At 38.8% G+C, this 12,800-nt stretch overlaps 1 protein-coding gene across 1 annotated transcript in view; it reads right to left on the bottom strand.

Annotated features, from left to right (window-relative positions):
- LOC148829235 (fibronectin-like) overlaps positions 1 to 12,800 on the bottom strand; it is a 37,049-nt gene that overhangs the window by 13,022 nt on the left and 11,227 nt on the right. The window contains exons 12-30 of the mRNA XM_088922576.1: positions 10,490 to 10,750; positions 10,023 to 10,202; positions 9,466 to 9,564; positions 9,111 to 9,371; positions 8,130 to 8,315; positions 6,846 to 6,944; positions 6,468 to 6,728; positions 5,968 to 6,147; positions 5,456 to 5,554; positions 5,097 to 5,361; positions 4,601 to 4,767; positions 4,042 to 4,140; positions 3,687 to 3,947; positions 3,188 to 3,367; positions 2,629 to 2,727; positions 2,274 to 2,534; positions 1,775 to 1,954; positions 1,216 to 1,314; positions 861 to 1,121 (exon numbers count right to left, since the gene is read on the bottom strand). Of these exons, the coding sequence (XP_088778702.1) occupies positions 861 to 1,121; positions 1,216 to 1,314; positions 1,775 to 1,954; positions 2,274 to 2,534; positions 2,629 to 2,727; positions 3,188 to 3,367; positions 3,687 to 3,947; positions 4,042 to 4,140; positions 4,601 to 4,767; positions 5,097 to 5,361; positions 5,456 to 5,554; positions 5,968 to 6,147; positions 6,468 to 6,728; positions 6,846 to 6,944; positions 8,130 to 8,315; positions 9,111 to 9,371; positions 9,466 to 9,564; positions 10,023 to 10,202; positions 10,490 to 10,750 (3,498 nt within the window). The remainder of the gene's footprint in view (positions 1 to 860; positions 1,122 to 1,215; positions 1,315 to 1,774; positions 1,955 to 2,273; positions 2,535 to 2,628; positions 2,728 to 3,187; positions 3,368 to 3,686; positions 3,948 to 4,041; positions 4,141 to 4,600; positions 4,768 to 5,096; positions 5,362 to 5,455; positions 5,555 to 5,967; positions 6,148 to 6,467; positions 6,729 to 6,845; positions 6,945 to 8,129; positions 8,316 to 9,110; positions 9,372 to 9,465; positions 9,565 to 10,022; positions 10,203 to 10,489; positions 10,751 to 12,800) is intronic.

Raw genomic sequence — 12,800 nt, 5'->3', positions numbered from 1 at the left:
GACAAGGCGTTTTATTAATCTACTGTTTGTATTGTAAATGTAAGTAATGACAAATGCTCTACTTAAAAGACAATTGGGTGTTGGTGTATTAGTATATCAAAATTTACAGTATTATTTTTACATGGATAGAAAAGCAATTTGTATTCCAAATGGTCTTTCCTGAAATGATCAACTAAAGTTTTTTTTTTTACAAAGCAAGGAATAATAATAATTGCTAACACTTATATAGTGCTTTTCTGGACACTCCGTTCAAAGCGCTTTACAGGTAATGGGGACTCCCCTCCAACACCACCAATGTGCAACATCCACCTGGATGATGTGACGGCAGCCATAGTGCGCCAGAACGCTCACCACACATCAGCTATCAGTAGGGAGGAGAGCAAAGTAATGAAGCCAATTCAAATATGGGGAATATTAGGAGGCCATGATTGATAAGGGCCAATGGGAAATTTGGCCAGGACGCCAGGGTGACACCCCTACTCTTCTCAAGAAATGCCCTTGGATTTTTAATGATCACAGAGAGTCAGGACCTTGGTTTTACGTCTCATCCGAAGGACAGCGCCTGCTTACAGTATAGTGTCCCCGTCACTATATTGGGGCATTAGGACCCATATAGACTGCAGGGTGAGCGACCCCTGCTGGCCCCACGAACACCTCTTCCAGCAGAAACCTTAGATTTTCCCAGGAGGTCTCCCATCCAGGTACTGACCAGGCTCACACCGGCTTAGCTTCAGTGGATTGCCAGTTGTGAGTTGCAGAGTGATATGGCTGCTTGAGCACTTTACTTATTCAAATATTGTATACAGAGCATTGCAGAAAAAAAACCCATAAAGAGTATTTTTAATCCATGCTGTACAGACCCTTTGCAGTTGTGACAGTGGTGTATCCTGGCAGCCCCCTACTCCCGTTGGTGATGGGCGTCACTGTGATGCTGTAGGTGCTGTTGGGAAGGAGGCCTCGCAGCAGGACTGACTGCTCTTTGGTGTTTACGGTGGAGGAGCTGTTGTCCCCAACTCTGCTGAACTGGACGTCATAGCTGGACACTGACAGAGAGGCTGGACTGGTCCAGTTCACTAGGGCACTGGTGGGGCTCTGGGCTGTAGCGTTCACAGCAAGGGGCACTAGAGGAACAATGTTCATGCAAATTTTAGATGTTAAAACAATGACAAACTTAGTAATTCACTCAAATGTTGGTGCTGAGATCATCTCACTCACATGGCTCTGTAGTGAAGAAGATCAGTGGGCTGCTCTCCTCAGTGCCCAGGGATGTCAGAGCAGAGACAGATACAAGGTACCCTGTAACATCCTTCAGACCTGGAGAAATAAGGGCCCAATCAAAAAACAGTTGTAACAATTAAATATATCACACAATCAGTATATGACAAAATATTTAGATGTTCTAAAGAGACCATATATAATACTTGCAAATAATTCTAAAGGCTTAAATTGCCTATATGACAGCTGAAGTGACTACTATTTTTTACAAAAATGCGTTTTCTACAATTACAATTAATAAATATGGTGACACATAAGCAGTTTTCACATGATGCCTTCAAATGAATCCAAAAACTCCAAATATATCGAGATAATATCCACTTAACCCTGGAGCCTGACAAGAGATGTTTTTTTAAGAATATCACACTAAGTATGAGAATTTGAACACATGCATATTTAAAAAATTTAAAAGGTCTCTGTTATGTGTTTTTATCTGACTATTAATAATACCTATTGCTTTTTATTGGGTCAGTTAAGTCTGTTTTTTTTTGTTCACTACCTGTCAGGTTCGCTCCAAGTGCTGTAGCAGGAAGAGTGAGGTTAGTGCTGGGCTCAGTGCTGCTCACAGGCCTGTAGGAAACTCGGTACCCTGTGACCAGCCCAACGTCCGTCACTGGAGGCTGCCAAGTCACCACAGCCGATGTTGCAGTCTTGTTAGACACGTTGCTGAGGAAGAAAACTACAAAGAGCAACCAGGATAAGATTGTGACAAGGCGTGTTGTTATTCTACTTTTTATACTGTAAATGTAAGTAATGACAAATGCTCTACTTAAAAGACAATTGGGTGTTGGCATGCCCGTATATTAAAATTTACAGTATTATTTTTTACATCGATAGGAAAGCTATTTTTATTCTAAATGGTCTTTCCAACAATGATCAACTAATGTTTTTTTTACAAAGCAAAGAATAATGTACACTTTCACTTATTCAAATATTGTATATAGAGCATGGCAGAAAAAAAACCCATAAAGAGTATTTTTAATCCATGCTGTACAGACCCTTTGCAGTTGTGACAGTGGTGTATCCTGGCAGCCCCCTACTCCCGTTGGTGATGGGCGTCACTGTGATGCTGTAGGTGCTGTTGGGAAGGAGGCCTCGCAGCAGGACTGACTGCTCTTTGGTATTTACGGTGGAGGAGCTGTTGTCCCCAACTCTGCTGAACTGGACGTCATAGCTGGACACTGACAGAGAGGCTGGACTGGTCCAGTTCACTAGGGCACTGGTGGGGCTCTGGGCTGTAGCGTTCACAGCAAGGGGCACTAGAGGAACAATGTTCATGCAAATTTTAGATGTTAAAACAATGACAAACTTAGTAATTCACTCAAATGTTGGTGCTGAGATCATCTCACTCACATGGCTCTGTAGTGAAGAAGATCAGTGGGCTGCTCTCCTCAGTGCCCAGGGATGTCAGAGCAGAGACAGATACAAGGTACCCTGTAACATCCTTCAGACCTGGAGAAATAAGGGCCCAATCAAAAAACAGTTGTAACAATTAAATATATCACACAATCAGTATATGACAAAATATTTAGATGTTCTAAAGAGACCATATATAATACTTGCAAATAATTCTAAAGGCTTAAATTGCCTATATGACAGCTGAAGTGACTACTATTTTTTACAAAAATGCGTTTTCTACAATTACAATTAATAAATATGGTGACACATAAGCAGTTTTCACATGATGCCTTCAAATGAATCCAAAAACTCCAAATATATCGAGATAATATCCACTTAACCCTGGAGCCTGACAAGAGATGTTTTTTTAAGAATATCACACTAAGTATGAGAATTTGAACACATGCATATTTAAAAAATTTAAAAGGTCTCTGTTATGTGTTTTTATCTGACTATTAATAATACCTATTGCTTTTTATTGGGTCAGTTAAGTCTGTTTTTTTTTGTTCACTACCTGTCAGGTTCGCTCCAAGTGCTGTAGCAGGAAGAGTGAGGTTAGTGCTGGGCTCAGTGCTGCTCACAGGCCTGTAGGAAACTCGGTACCCTGTGACCAGCCCAACGTCCGTCACTGGAGGCTGCCAAGTCACCACAGCCGATGTTGCAGTCTTGTTAGACACGTTGCTGAGGAAGAAAACTACAAAGAGCAACCAGGATAAGATTGTGACAAGGCGTGTTGTTATTCTACTTTTTATACTGTAAATGTAAGTAATGACAAATGCTCTACTTAAAAGACAATTGGGTGTTGGCATGCCCGTATATTAAAATTTACAGTATTATTTTTTACATCGATAGGAAAGCTATTTTTATTCTAAATGGTCTTTCCAACAATGATCAACTAATGTTTTTTTTACAAAGCAAAGAATAATGTACACTTTCACTTATTCAAATATTGTATATAGAGCATGGCAGAAAAAAAACCCATAAAGAGTATTTTTAATCCATGCTGTACAGACCCTTTGCAGTTGTGACAGTGGTGTATCCTGGCAGCCCCCTACTCCCGTTGGTGATGGGCGTCACTGTGATGCTGTAGGTGCTGTTGGGAAGGAGGCCTCGCAGCAGGACTGACTGCTCTTTGGTGTTTACGGTGGAGGAGCTGTTGTCCCCAACTCTGCTGAACTGGACGTCATAGCTGGACACTGACAGAGAGGCTGGACTGGTCCAGTTCACTAGGGCACTGGTGGGGCTCTGGGCTGTAGCGTTCACAGCAAGGGGCACTAGAGGAACAATGTTCATGCAAATTTTAGATGTTAAAACAATGACAAACTTAGTAATTCACTCAAATGTTGGTGCTGAGATCATCTCACTCACATGGCTCTGTAGTGAAGAAGATCAGTGGGCTGCTCTCCTCAGTGCCCAGGGATGTCAGAGCAGAGACAAATACAAGGTACCCTGTAACATCCTTCAGACCTGGAGAAATAAGGGCCCAATCAAAAAACAGTTGTAACAATTAAATATATCACACAATCAGTATATGACAAAATATTTAGATGTTCTAAAGAGACCATATATAATACTTGCAAATAATTCTAAAGGCTTAAATTGCCTATATGACAGCTGAAGTGACTACTATTTTTTACAAAAATGCGTTTTCTACAATTACAATTAATAAATATGGTGACACATAAGCAGTTTTCACATGATGCCTTCAAATGAATCCAAAAACTCCAAATATATCGAGATAATATCCACTTAACCCTGGAGCCTGACAAGAGATGTTTTTTTAAGAATATCACACTAAGTATGAGAATTTGAACACATGCATATTTAAAAAATTTAAAAGGTCTCTGTTATGTGTTTTTATCTGACTATTAATAATACCTATTGCTTTTTATTGGGTCAGTTAAGTCTGTTTTTTTTTGTTCACTACCTGTCAGGTTCGCTCCAAGTGCTGTAGCAGGAAGAGTGAGGTTAGTGCTGGGCTCAGTGCTGCTCACAGGCCTGTAGGAAACTCGGTACCCTGTGACCAGCCCAACGTCCGTCACTGGAGGCTGCCAAGTCACCACAGCCGATGTTGCAGTCTTGTTAGACACGTTGCTGAGGAAGAAAACTACAAAGAGCAACCAGGATAAGATTGTGACAAGGCATGTTGTTATATGTATTTTTTATACTGTAAATGTAAGTAATGACAAATGCTCTACTTAAAAGACAATTGGGTGTTGGCATGCCCGTATATTAAAATTTAAAGTATTATTTTTTACATCGATAGGAAAGCTATTTTTATTCTAAATGGTCTTTCCAACAATGATCAACTAATGTTTTTTTTACAAAGCAAAGAATAATGTACACTTTCACTTATTCAAATATTGTATATAGAGCATGGCAGAAAAAAAACCCATAAAGAGTATTTTTAATCCATGCTGTACAGACCCTTTGCAGTTGTGACAGTGGTGTATCCTGGCAGCCCCCTACTCCCGTTGGTGATGGGCGTCACTGTGATGCTGTAGGTGCTGTTGGGAAGGAGGCCTCGCAGCAGGACTGACTGCTCTTTGGTGTTTACGGTGGAGGAGCTGTTGTCCCCAACTCTGCTGAACTGGACGTCATAGCTGGACACTGACAGAGAGGCTGGACTGGTCCAGTTCACTAGGGCACTGGTGGGGCTCTGGGCTGTAGCGTTCACAGCAAGGGGCACTAGAGGAACAATGTTCATGCAAATTTTAGATGTTAAAACAATGACAAACTTAATAATTCACTCAAATGTTGGTGCTGAGATCCTCTCACACACATGGCTCTGTAGTGAAGAAGATCAGTGGGCTGCTCTCCTCAGTGCCCAGGGATGTCAGAGCAGAGACAGATACAAGGTACCCTGTATCATCCTTCAGACCTGGAGAAATAAGTGCCCAATCAAAAGTCAGTTATAACAGTTAAATACATCAGATAAACAGTAAAATATATGAAAATAATGTTCAGTTAGTCTAAAAACACCTTATACTTGCATATATTTTAAAAGCTTCATTTGTTACTAAAGTGACTAATGTTACAGCAACAAAACTGAGTACTGTTTTCAAATTACAATGGTTATGTTTTGAACAATTACAGTTTATGAATATAGTGACACATATGAACCTTGAAGCTTGACAAGAGATGTTTTTTAAGAATATCACACAAAGTGTGAGAATTTGAACACACGCATATTTAAAAATTTTAAAAGGTCTCTGTTATGTGTTTTTATCTGACTATTAATAATACCTATTGCTTTTTATTGTGTCAGTTGAGTCCTTTCTTTTTGTTCACTACCTGTCAGGTTCACTCCAAGTGCTGTAGCAGGAAGAGTGAGGTTAGTGCTGGGCTCAGTGCTGCTCACAGGCCTGTAGGAAACTCGGTACCCTGTGACCAGCCCAACGCCTGTCACTGGAGGCTGCCAAGTCACCACAGCCGATGTTGCAGTCTTGTTAGACATGTTGCTGAGGAAGAAAACTACAAAGAGCAACCAGGATAAGATTGTGACAAGGCGTGTTGTTATTCTACTTTTTATACTGTAAATGTAAGTAATGACAAACGCTCTACTTAAAAGACAATTGGATGTTGTCATGCCAGTATATTAACATTTACAGTATTATGTTTTACATGGATAGGAAAGCTATTTTTATTCCAAATGGTCTTTGCAAAAATGATCAACTGATGTTTTTTTTTACAAAGCAAAGAATAATGTACACTTTCACTTATTCAAATATTGTATACAAAGCATTCCAGAAAAAAACTCAATAAAGAGTATTTTTAATCCATGCTGTACAGACCCTTTGCAGTTGTGACAGTGGTGTATCCTGGTCGCCCTCTAGTCCCGTTGGTGATGGGTGTCACTGTGATGTTGTAGGTGCTGTTGGGAAGGAGGCCTCGCAGCAGGACTGACTGCTCTTTGGTGTTTACAGTGGAGGAGCTGTTGTCCCCAACTCTGCTGAACTGGACGTCATAGCTGGACACTGAGAGAGAGGCTGGACTGGTCCAGTTCACTAGGGCACTGGTGGGGCTCTGGGCTGTAGCGTTCACAGCAAGTGGCACTAGACATACAATTGTTAAACAAATTTACAATTTTAAATTATTTATTGGAGTATGTGCTGTACAAAAAAAAAAGTTTTTTTTAATGATTTTGAAAATCTTAGACTCCTCTCACTCACATGGTTCTGTAGTGAAGTTGACCTTTGGGCTGCTCTCCTCAGTGCCCAGGGAGGTCAGGGCAGAAACAGACACAGAGTACTTCGTATCTCCCTTCAGATCTACAGTAGGAGGACAATGAGTCATGCAAAATATAGTCAGAACCAAATGAATTAAGACATGGAATACGAAAACTATTTCCATACAATGTCCTTATTTTTATTATCTTCCAGCTATTTTTGAATTCTTAGTTTCAGTCACTTAGGTTAACTCTTAAACATGTACCATATTACATATCAGTGCTTTTAAGGTTGTGGCAACCTTTTGGTATTTTAGAATTATCGTAAATCCAGTGTTTTCATGTGGGTAATAGGTAACTTTAACCAGTAAACCAGTGTTTTCAGGCATGTTACTTATTAGGCGTGTTTTAGTTCTTCATAACTCATTAGAATATCAGTTTCAGACCAACAATATCAAACCTACAGTATAAAGGTTTAGGCTGTACAATGCCTTTGGTCAGAAATACTGTAAATACCTAAAATACTCAGTATTCTGTAGGTATCAATGATGCAAGCTAGTATAAATCAGATACTATGTCAGAAATAAAGAATGAACACATGACTCTTAATTTAATTTCAAATGGCTGTTAATAAAACCTGATTCCAAGATTAGAATTATAATCTCAACAGACTATAACTATAATTACAAAACTTTTTTCTAAAGATTTAAGAGTTGCACAAAATCATCTGCCTATTCAGCAAACAAATCTCACAGTTTGTTGAAACGTTAAGATGTATCTACAAGAAAACTATTCAATTACATTCTGGTACTGTACAACATGGCCAAAATCACTACAGCAGCCCTGTTTTACTTAAAGGCACTGTAGAAAAAAGCATGTTTCACAGCGGGTTTTAGTGGTACAGTTAACTGTAAATATACCGTACATATAAAATACTATCAAAACATTTTTATGGCATTATGCATTTCCATAAACATCAGCTTCATAACAATATTTGTATTATGTTTGTTTTTCATTTTAACAAAGAAAAACAATTTTGCCATAATTTATTGATAGTGCTCCAAATCATTTTTTGCCATCTTGAGAACACTTTAAATGTTAGCAAAATGCAGATCTTGGTAATCCTTACTCTTATGACAAATACCCTGCCTGCAAAGACAGAGGCATGACAGGGTATACCATAGGCATTACACTATGTAGTTTATGATGTCAGATGAAAAATCAGATTAACATCAGATGGGGAATGAATAGTCCTCTATTTTACACACGAATCTATCCACAAAGCCACCTGTCAAATTTGCTTGCAGTGCTGTAGCAGGAAGAGTGAGGTTAGCGCTGGGTTCAGTGCTGTTCACAGGGCTGTAGGAAACTCTGTACGCTGTGACCAGGCCAGCATCTCCAATAGGAGGCTGCCAGGTCACTACTGCTGATGTTCCGGTCACACTCAACACAGCAACATTGCTGGGGGAGAGAGCTGTAAGGAAAACAAAATCACCACAGAAGAACTTGAGCCCTTCACTAGAGGTTTAACAATACTACTTTTGACATGTTATTAGTATTATTTTTGCAATTTTAAGCTAACCATTTTTTTTTACAATAGGCTGAATAACACTTCAAAAACTTGATCATTAATTCTTTAACAATTGGATGAATAAGAAATAAAACAGGTAAAACACTACATTAAATATTATTAAACTGTTACAATTACCAAAAAAAGTTTTACAAAGCAATACCCTGGGCACTTTTAACTAAAATGTAAAGTTATTGCTTTAATTAGGTATACATACTTGTATTAAAGGAAAGTTGTAAAGGAAATTGCTGGTCTAAAGAATGTGAGAATAAAGTGGTATACATGGGTTGGAGTAATTAAAAATTTCAATATCATCTTCACTGGATTGCTCGGTATAATGGCAGAGTCCTATCATGCTGATAGTGTCAAGTCTGCCATTGACATAAACACATTATCTACTGAACTTGAGAAGGAATGAATAAGAAACTGTAGAGCCGACAGCACACACCCTTTGCAGTTGTGACAGTGGTGTATCCTGGTCGCCATGGTTATCATGCCAGTATATTAAAATTTACAGTATATTTTTTACATCGATAGGAAAGCTATTTTTATTCCAAATGGTCTTTCCAAAAATGTTTAACTAATGTTTTTTTATTACAAAGCAAAGAATAATGTACACTTTCACTAATTCAAATATTGTATATAGAGCATTGCAGAAAAAACCCCATAAAGAGTATTTTTTATCCATGCTGTACAGACCCTTTGCAGTTGTGACAGTGGTGTATCCTGGTCGCCCTCTAGTCCCGTTGGTGATGGGCGTCACTGTGATGCTGTAGGTGCTGTTGGGAAGGAGGCCCTGCAGCAGGACTGACTGCTCTTTGGTGTTTACAGTGGAGGAGCTGTTGTCCCCAACTCTGCTGAACTGGACGTCATAGCTGGACACTGACAGAGAGGCTGGACTGGTCCAGTTCACTAGGGCACTGGTGGGGCTCTGGGCTGTAGCGTTCACAGCAAGGGGCACTAGAGGAACAATGTTCATGCAAATTTTAGATGTTAAAACAATGACAAATTTAGTAATTCACTCAAATGCTGGTGCTGAGATCCTCTCACTCACATGGCTCTGTATTGAAGAAGATCAGTGGGCTGCGCTCCTCAGTGCCCAGGAATGTCAGAGCAGAGACAGATACAAGGTACCCTGTATCATCCTTCAGACCTGGAGAAATAAGGGCCCAATCAAAAGACAGTTGTAACAATTATATATATCACACAATCAGTATATGAGAAATATTTAGATGTTCTAAAGAGACCATATATAATACTTGCAAATAATTGTAAGGGCTTAAATTGCCTATATGACAACTGAAGTGTGTACTATTTTTTACAAAAATGCGTTTTGTACAATTAAAGTTAGTAAATATGGTGACACATAAGCAGTTTTCACATAATGCCTTCAAATGATTCCAAAATCTCCAAATATATCGAGATAATACCCACTCAACCCTGGAGCTTGACAAGAGATGTTTTTTTAAGAATATCACACTAAGTATAAGAATTTGAACACAAGCATATTTAAACATTTTAAAAGGTCTCTGTTATGTGTTTTTATCTGACTATTAATAATACCTATTGCTTTTTATTGTGTCAGTTGAGTCCTTTCTTTTTGTTCACTACCTGTCAGGTTCGCTCCAATTGCTGTAGCAGGAAGAGTGAGGTTAGTGCTGGGCTCAGTGCTGCTCACAGGCCTGTAGGAAACTCGGTACCCTGTGACCAGCCCAACGTCCATCACTGGAGGCTGCCAAGTCACCACAGCCGATGTTGCAGTCTTGTTAGACACGTTGCTGAGGAAGAAAACTACAAAGAGCAACCAGGATAAGATGGTGACAAGGCATTTTATTAATCTACTTTTTATACTGTAAATGTAAGTAATGAAAAATGCTCTACTTAAAAGACATCTGAACTAGGTGTTGGTGTATTAGTATATTAACATTTATAAAGGGTCTTTCCCAAAATGATGAACTAAACTTTTTTTTTACAAAGCAAATAATAATGTATTCTTTGTACACTTATTCAAATATTGTATATAGAGCACGGCAGAAATAAAACACAATAAAGAGTGTTTCTATCCATGCTGTACAGACCCTTTGCAGTTGTGACAGTGGTGTACCCTGGTCGCCCTCTAGTCCCGTTGGTGATGGGCGTCACTGTGATGCTGTAGGTGCTGTTGGGATGGAGGCCTCGCAGCAGGACTGACTGCTCTTTGGTGTTTACAGTGGAGGAGCTGTTGTCCCCAACTCTGCTGAACTGGACGTCATAGCTGGACACTGACAGAGAGGCTGGACTGGTCCAGTTCACTAGGGCACTGGTGGGGCTCTTGGCTGTAGAACTAACAACTATTGGTGCTAAAAATACAAAGTGAAACCACAAAATGCTGAAGCACAGACCTATTAAACGTATGAGCAATTAATGATTACATGAACTTTGTCTAAATATATTTAACCATAACATAAGCAGCAGTATTCTCACATGATTCTGTAGTGAAGTAGACCTGTTGACTTCTTTCCTCAGTACCGAGTGATGTCAGGGCAGACACAGACACCAAGTACATATTACCTTCCTTCAGACCTATACAACAAAGGCAAAGAGGAGAACAGGAGAAAAATAGACATGCAGTTTTAACATCAGTGAGATTTCTCAAGGATTAGTGAAACATGTTGATGAGTATAAAGGAAATGCTAGATGCTAGAACTTTTTATTTTAAATACAGTACATTAAAGACTGACAAAACAGAGTATTCAATAAAATGTAAAATGTGCTTGGTGATTAACTGCAACGTTTGCAAAATTATGTTTGTTTAAAACAGACGTTACTTTGTTCAAAAAGAAGTAGATGTCTTTTTTTGTTCATTACTAAAAATGCTATTGGAAATGATGGAGCAAACTTTTGTAATTCTTCAGATGCATGAATGAATCTTCCATAATTGTAAGAAAACCTCAACCCATATTAAAGACATCATGTTCTAGTGGATGTAAATGTCCTCTTCAAGAATCTTTTCTAAATATAATTTTGTTTATACATTTGATACCAGCAAATACAGGTTGAAAGTCATCAATTATAGTTGAGAATGTAATTTTAATTGGAATCCCCATGAAACAAATAGTAAATAAAAAATATTTTCAGACATTTTGGTTCTCAGTCATACTGTATATCCATCTATTTCCCAACCTTTTTAATCAATACAGGGTTATGGGGAGCACCAGAGCCTATCGTGGCAAGCAACGGGTGCAAGGCAGGATACATTCTGGAAGGGACGCCAGTCCATCACAGGGCACACATACCCACAAATATATACATACTCACACCTGGTTCAGTTTTCCCAGAAGCCAATTAACCAACCAGTATGTCTTTAGACTGTGGGAGGAAACTGGAACACAGAGAGGAAACCTACTATACATGAACACAGGGAGAACCTGCAAACTCCACACATACTGAATAGCACCCCAACAACTGAACTCAGGACAGCAATGCTAACCACTGTGCCATTGTGTCATCCTTTACTCATAAATAGATAGATTTCAAAACAAAAGCTAAATTAATTCTTACTTCCACATAGGTATGGATTTCATGTGGTTATACCTATAATTGGTACAAAGTCTGTAAAGTTCACAAATATATATCTTACTGGCATTCCAATAAGAGGTTTAAAGATTATGCATTAAGACATTGCAATTTTGTGCAATGTAAATAATTGCTTCTGAAAATTATTTTACAAGTTTTGTTTTTATAATTTCAATAACCCCATCACAGGTATGCACAATGTGGCATTTATATACTGTAGGAAAATCAGAATGTGTTGCCTGACCTGTCAGGTTCACTCCAAGTGCTGTAGCAGGAAGAGTGAGGTTAGTGCTGGGCTCAGTTCTGGTCACAAGGCTGTAGGAAACTCTGTACCCTGTGACCAGGTCAGCATCTCCCACAGGGGGCTGCCAGGTCACTACTGCTGATGTGGTGGTTTTGTTTGAAACACTAACATAGCCAGGAGAGAGAGCTATAAAAAAATAAAAAGTAACAGTAATATATAACATTCTTGAAGAGAGTTGTAAGTAGAATTTCCTGTAGATTTTTTTAACACATTCAATGCAGGAGTTCATTTTCGGTTTACATAGGACTATCATCTCTTTTCTATGTCTATTTAATTAGACCACAGATTGTTGATTTTTTAAAAAGAGACTCTGCTTTAGGGTGTATGGCTTTAGAACATACAATATGTTCCTCAAAGACATATCTACAGAAAACAAGGTTCTGGTTCAACAGACCCTATTGTACGAATATACTATAGATAAATATTCGAATGAACACCTTTCTAGTTTAGGGTACAAAGTTAGAGCAACAGCTGCAATGAATTTTGGATCTGAACATTAATTATCTCTTCATCTCATCACAGTACTACAT

The sequence above is a fragment of the Atractosteus spatula genome, chromosome 8 (assembly GCF_055471065.1).
Source record: "Atractosteus spatula isolate fAtrSpa1 chromosome 8, fAtrSpa1.hap1, whole genome shotgun sequence".
NCBI lineage: Eukaryota > Metazoa > Chordata > Actinopteri > Semionotiformes > Lepisosteidae > Atractosteus > Atractosteus spatula.
This window is presented reverse-complemented; position numbering and strand designations above follow the sequence as displayed.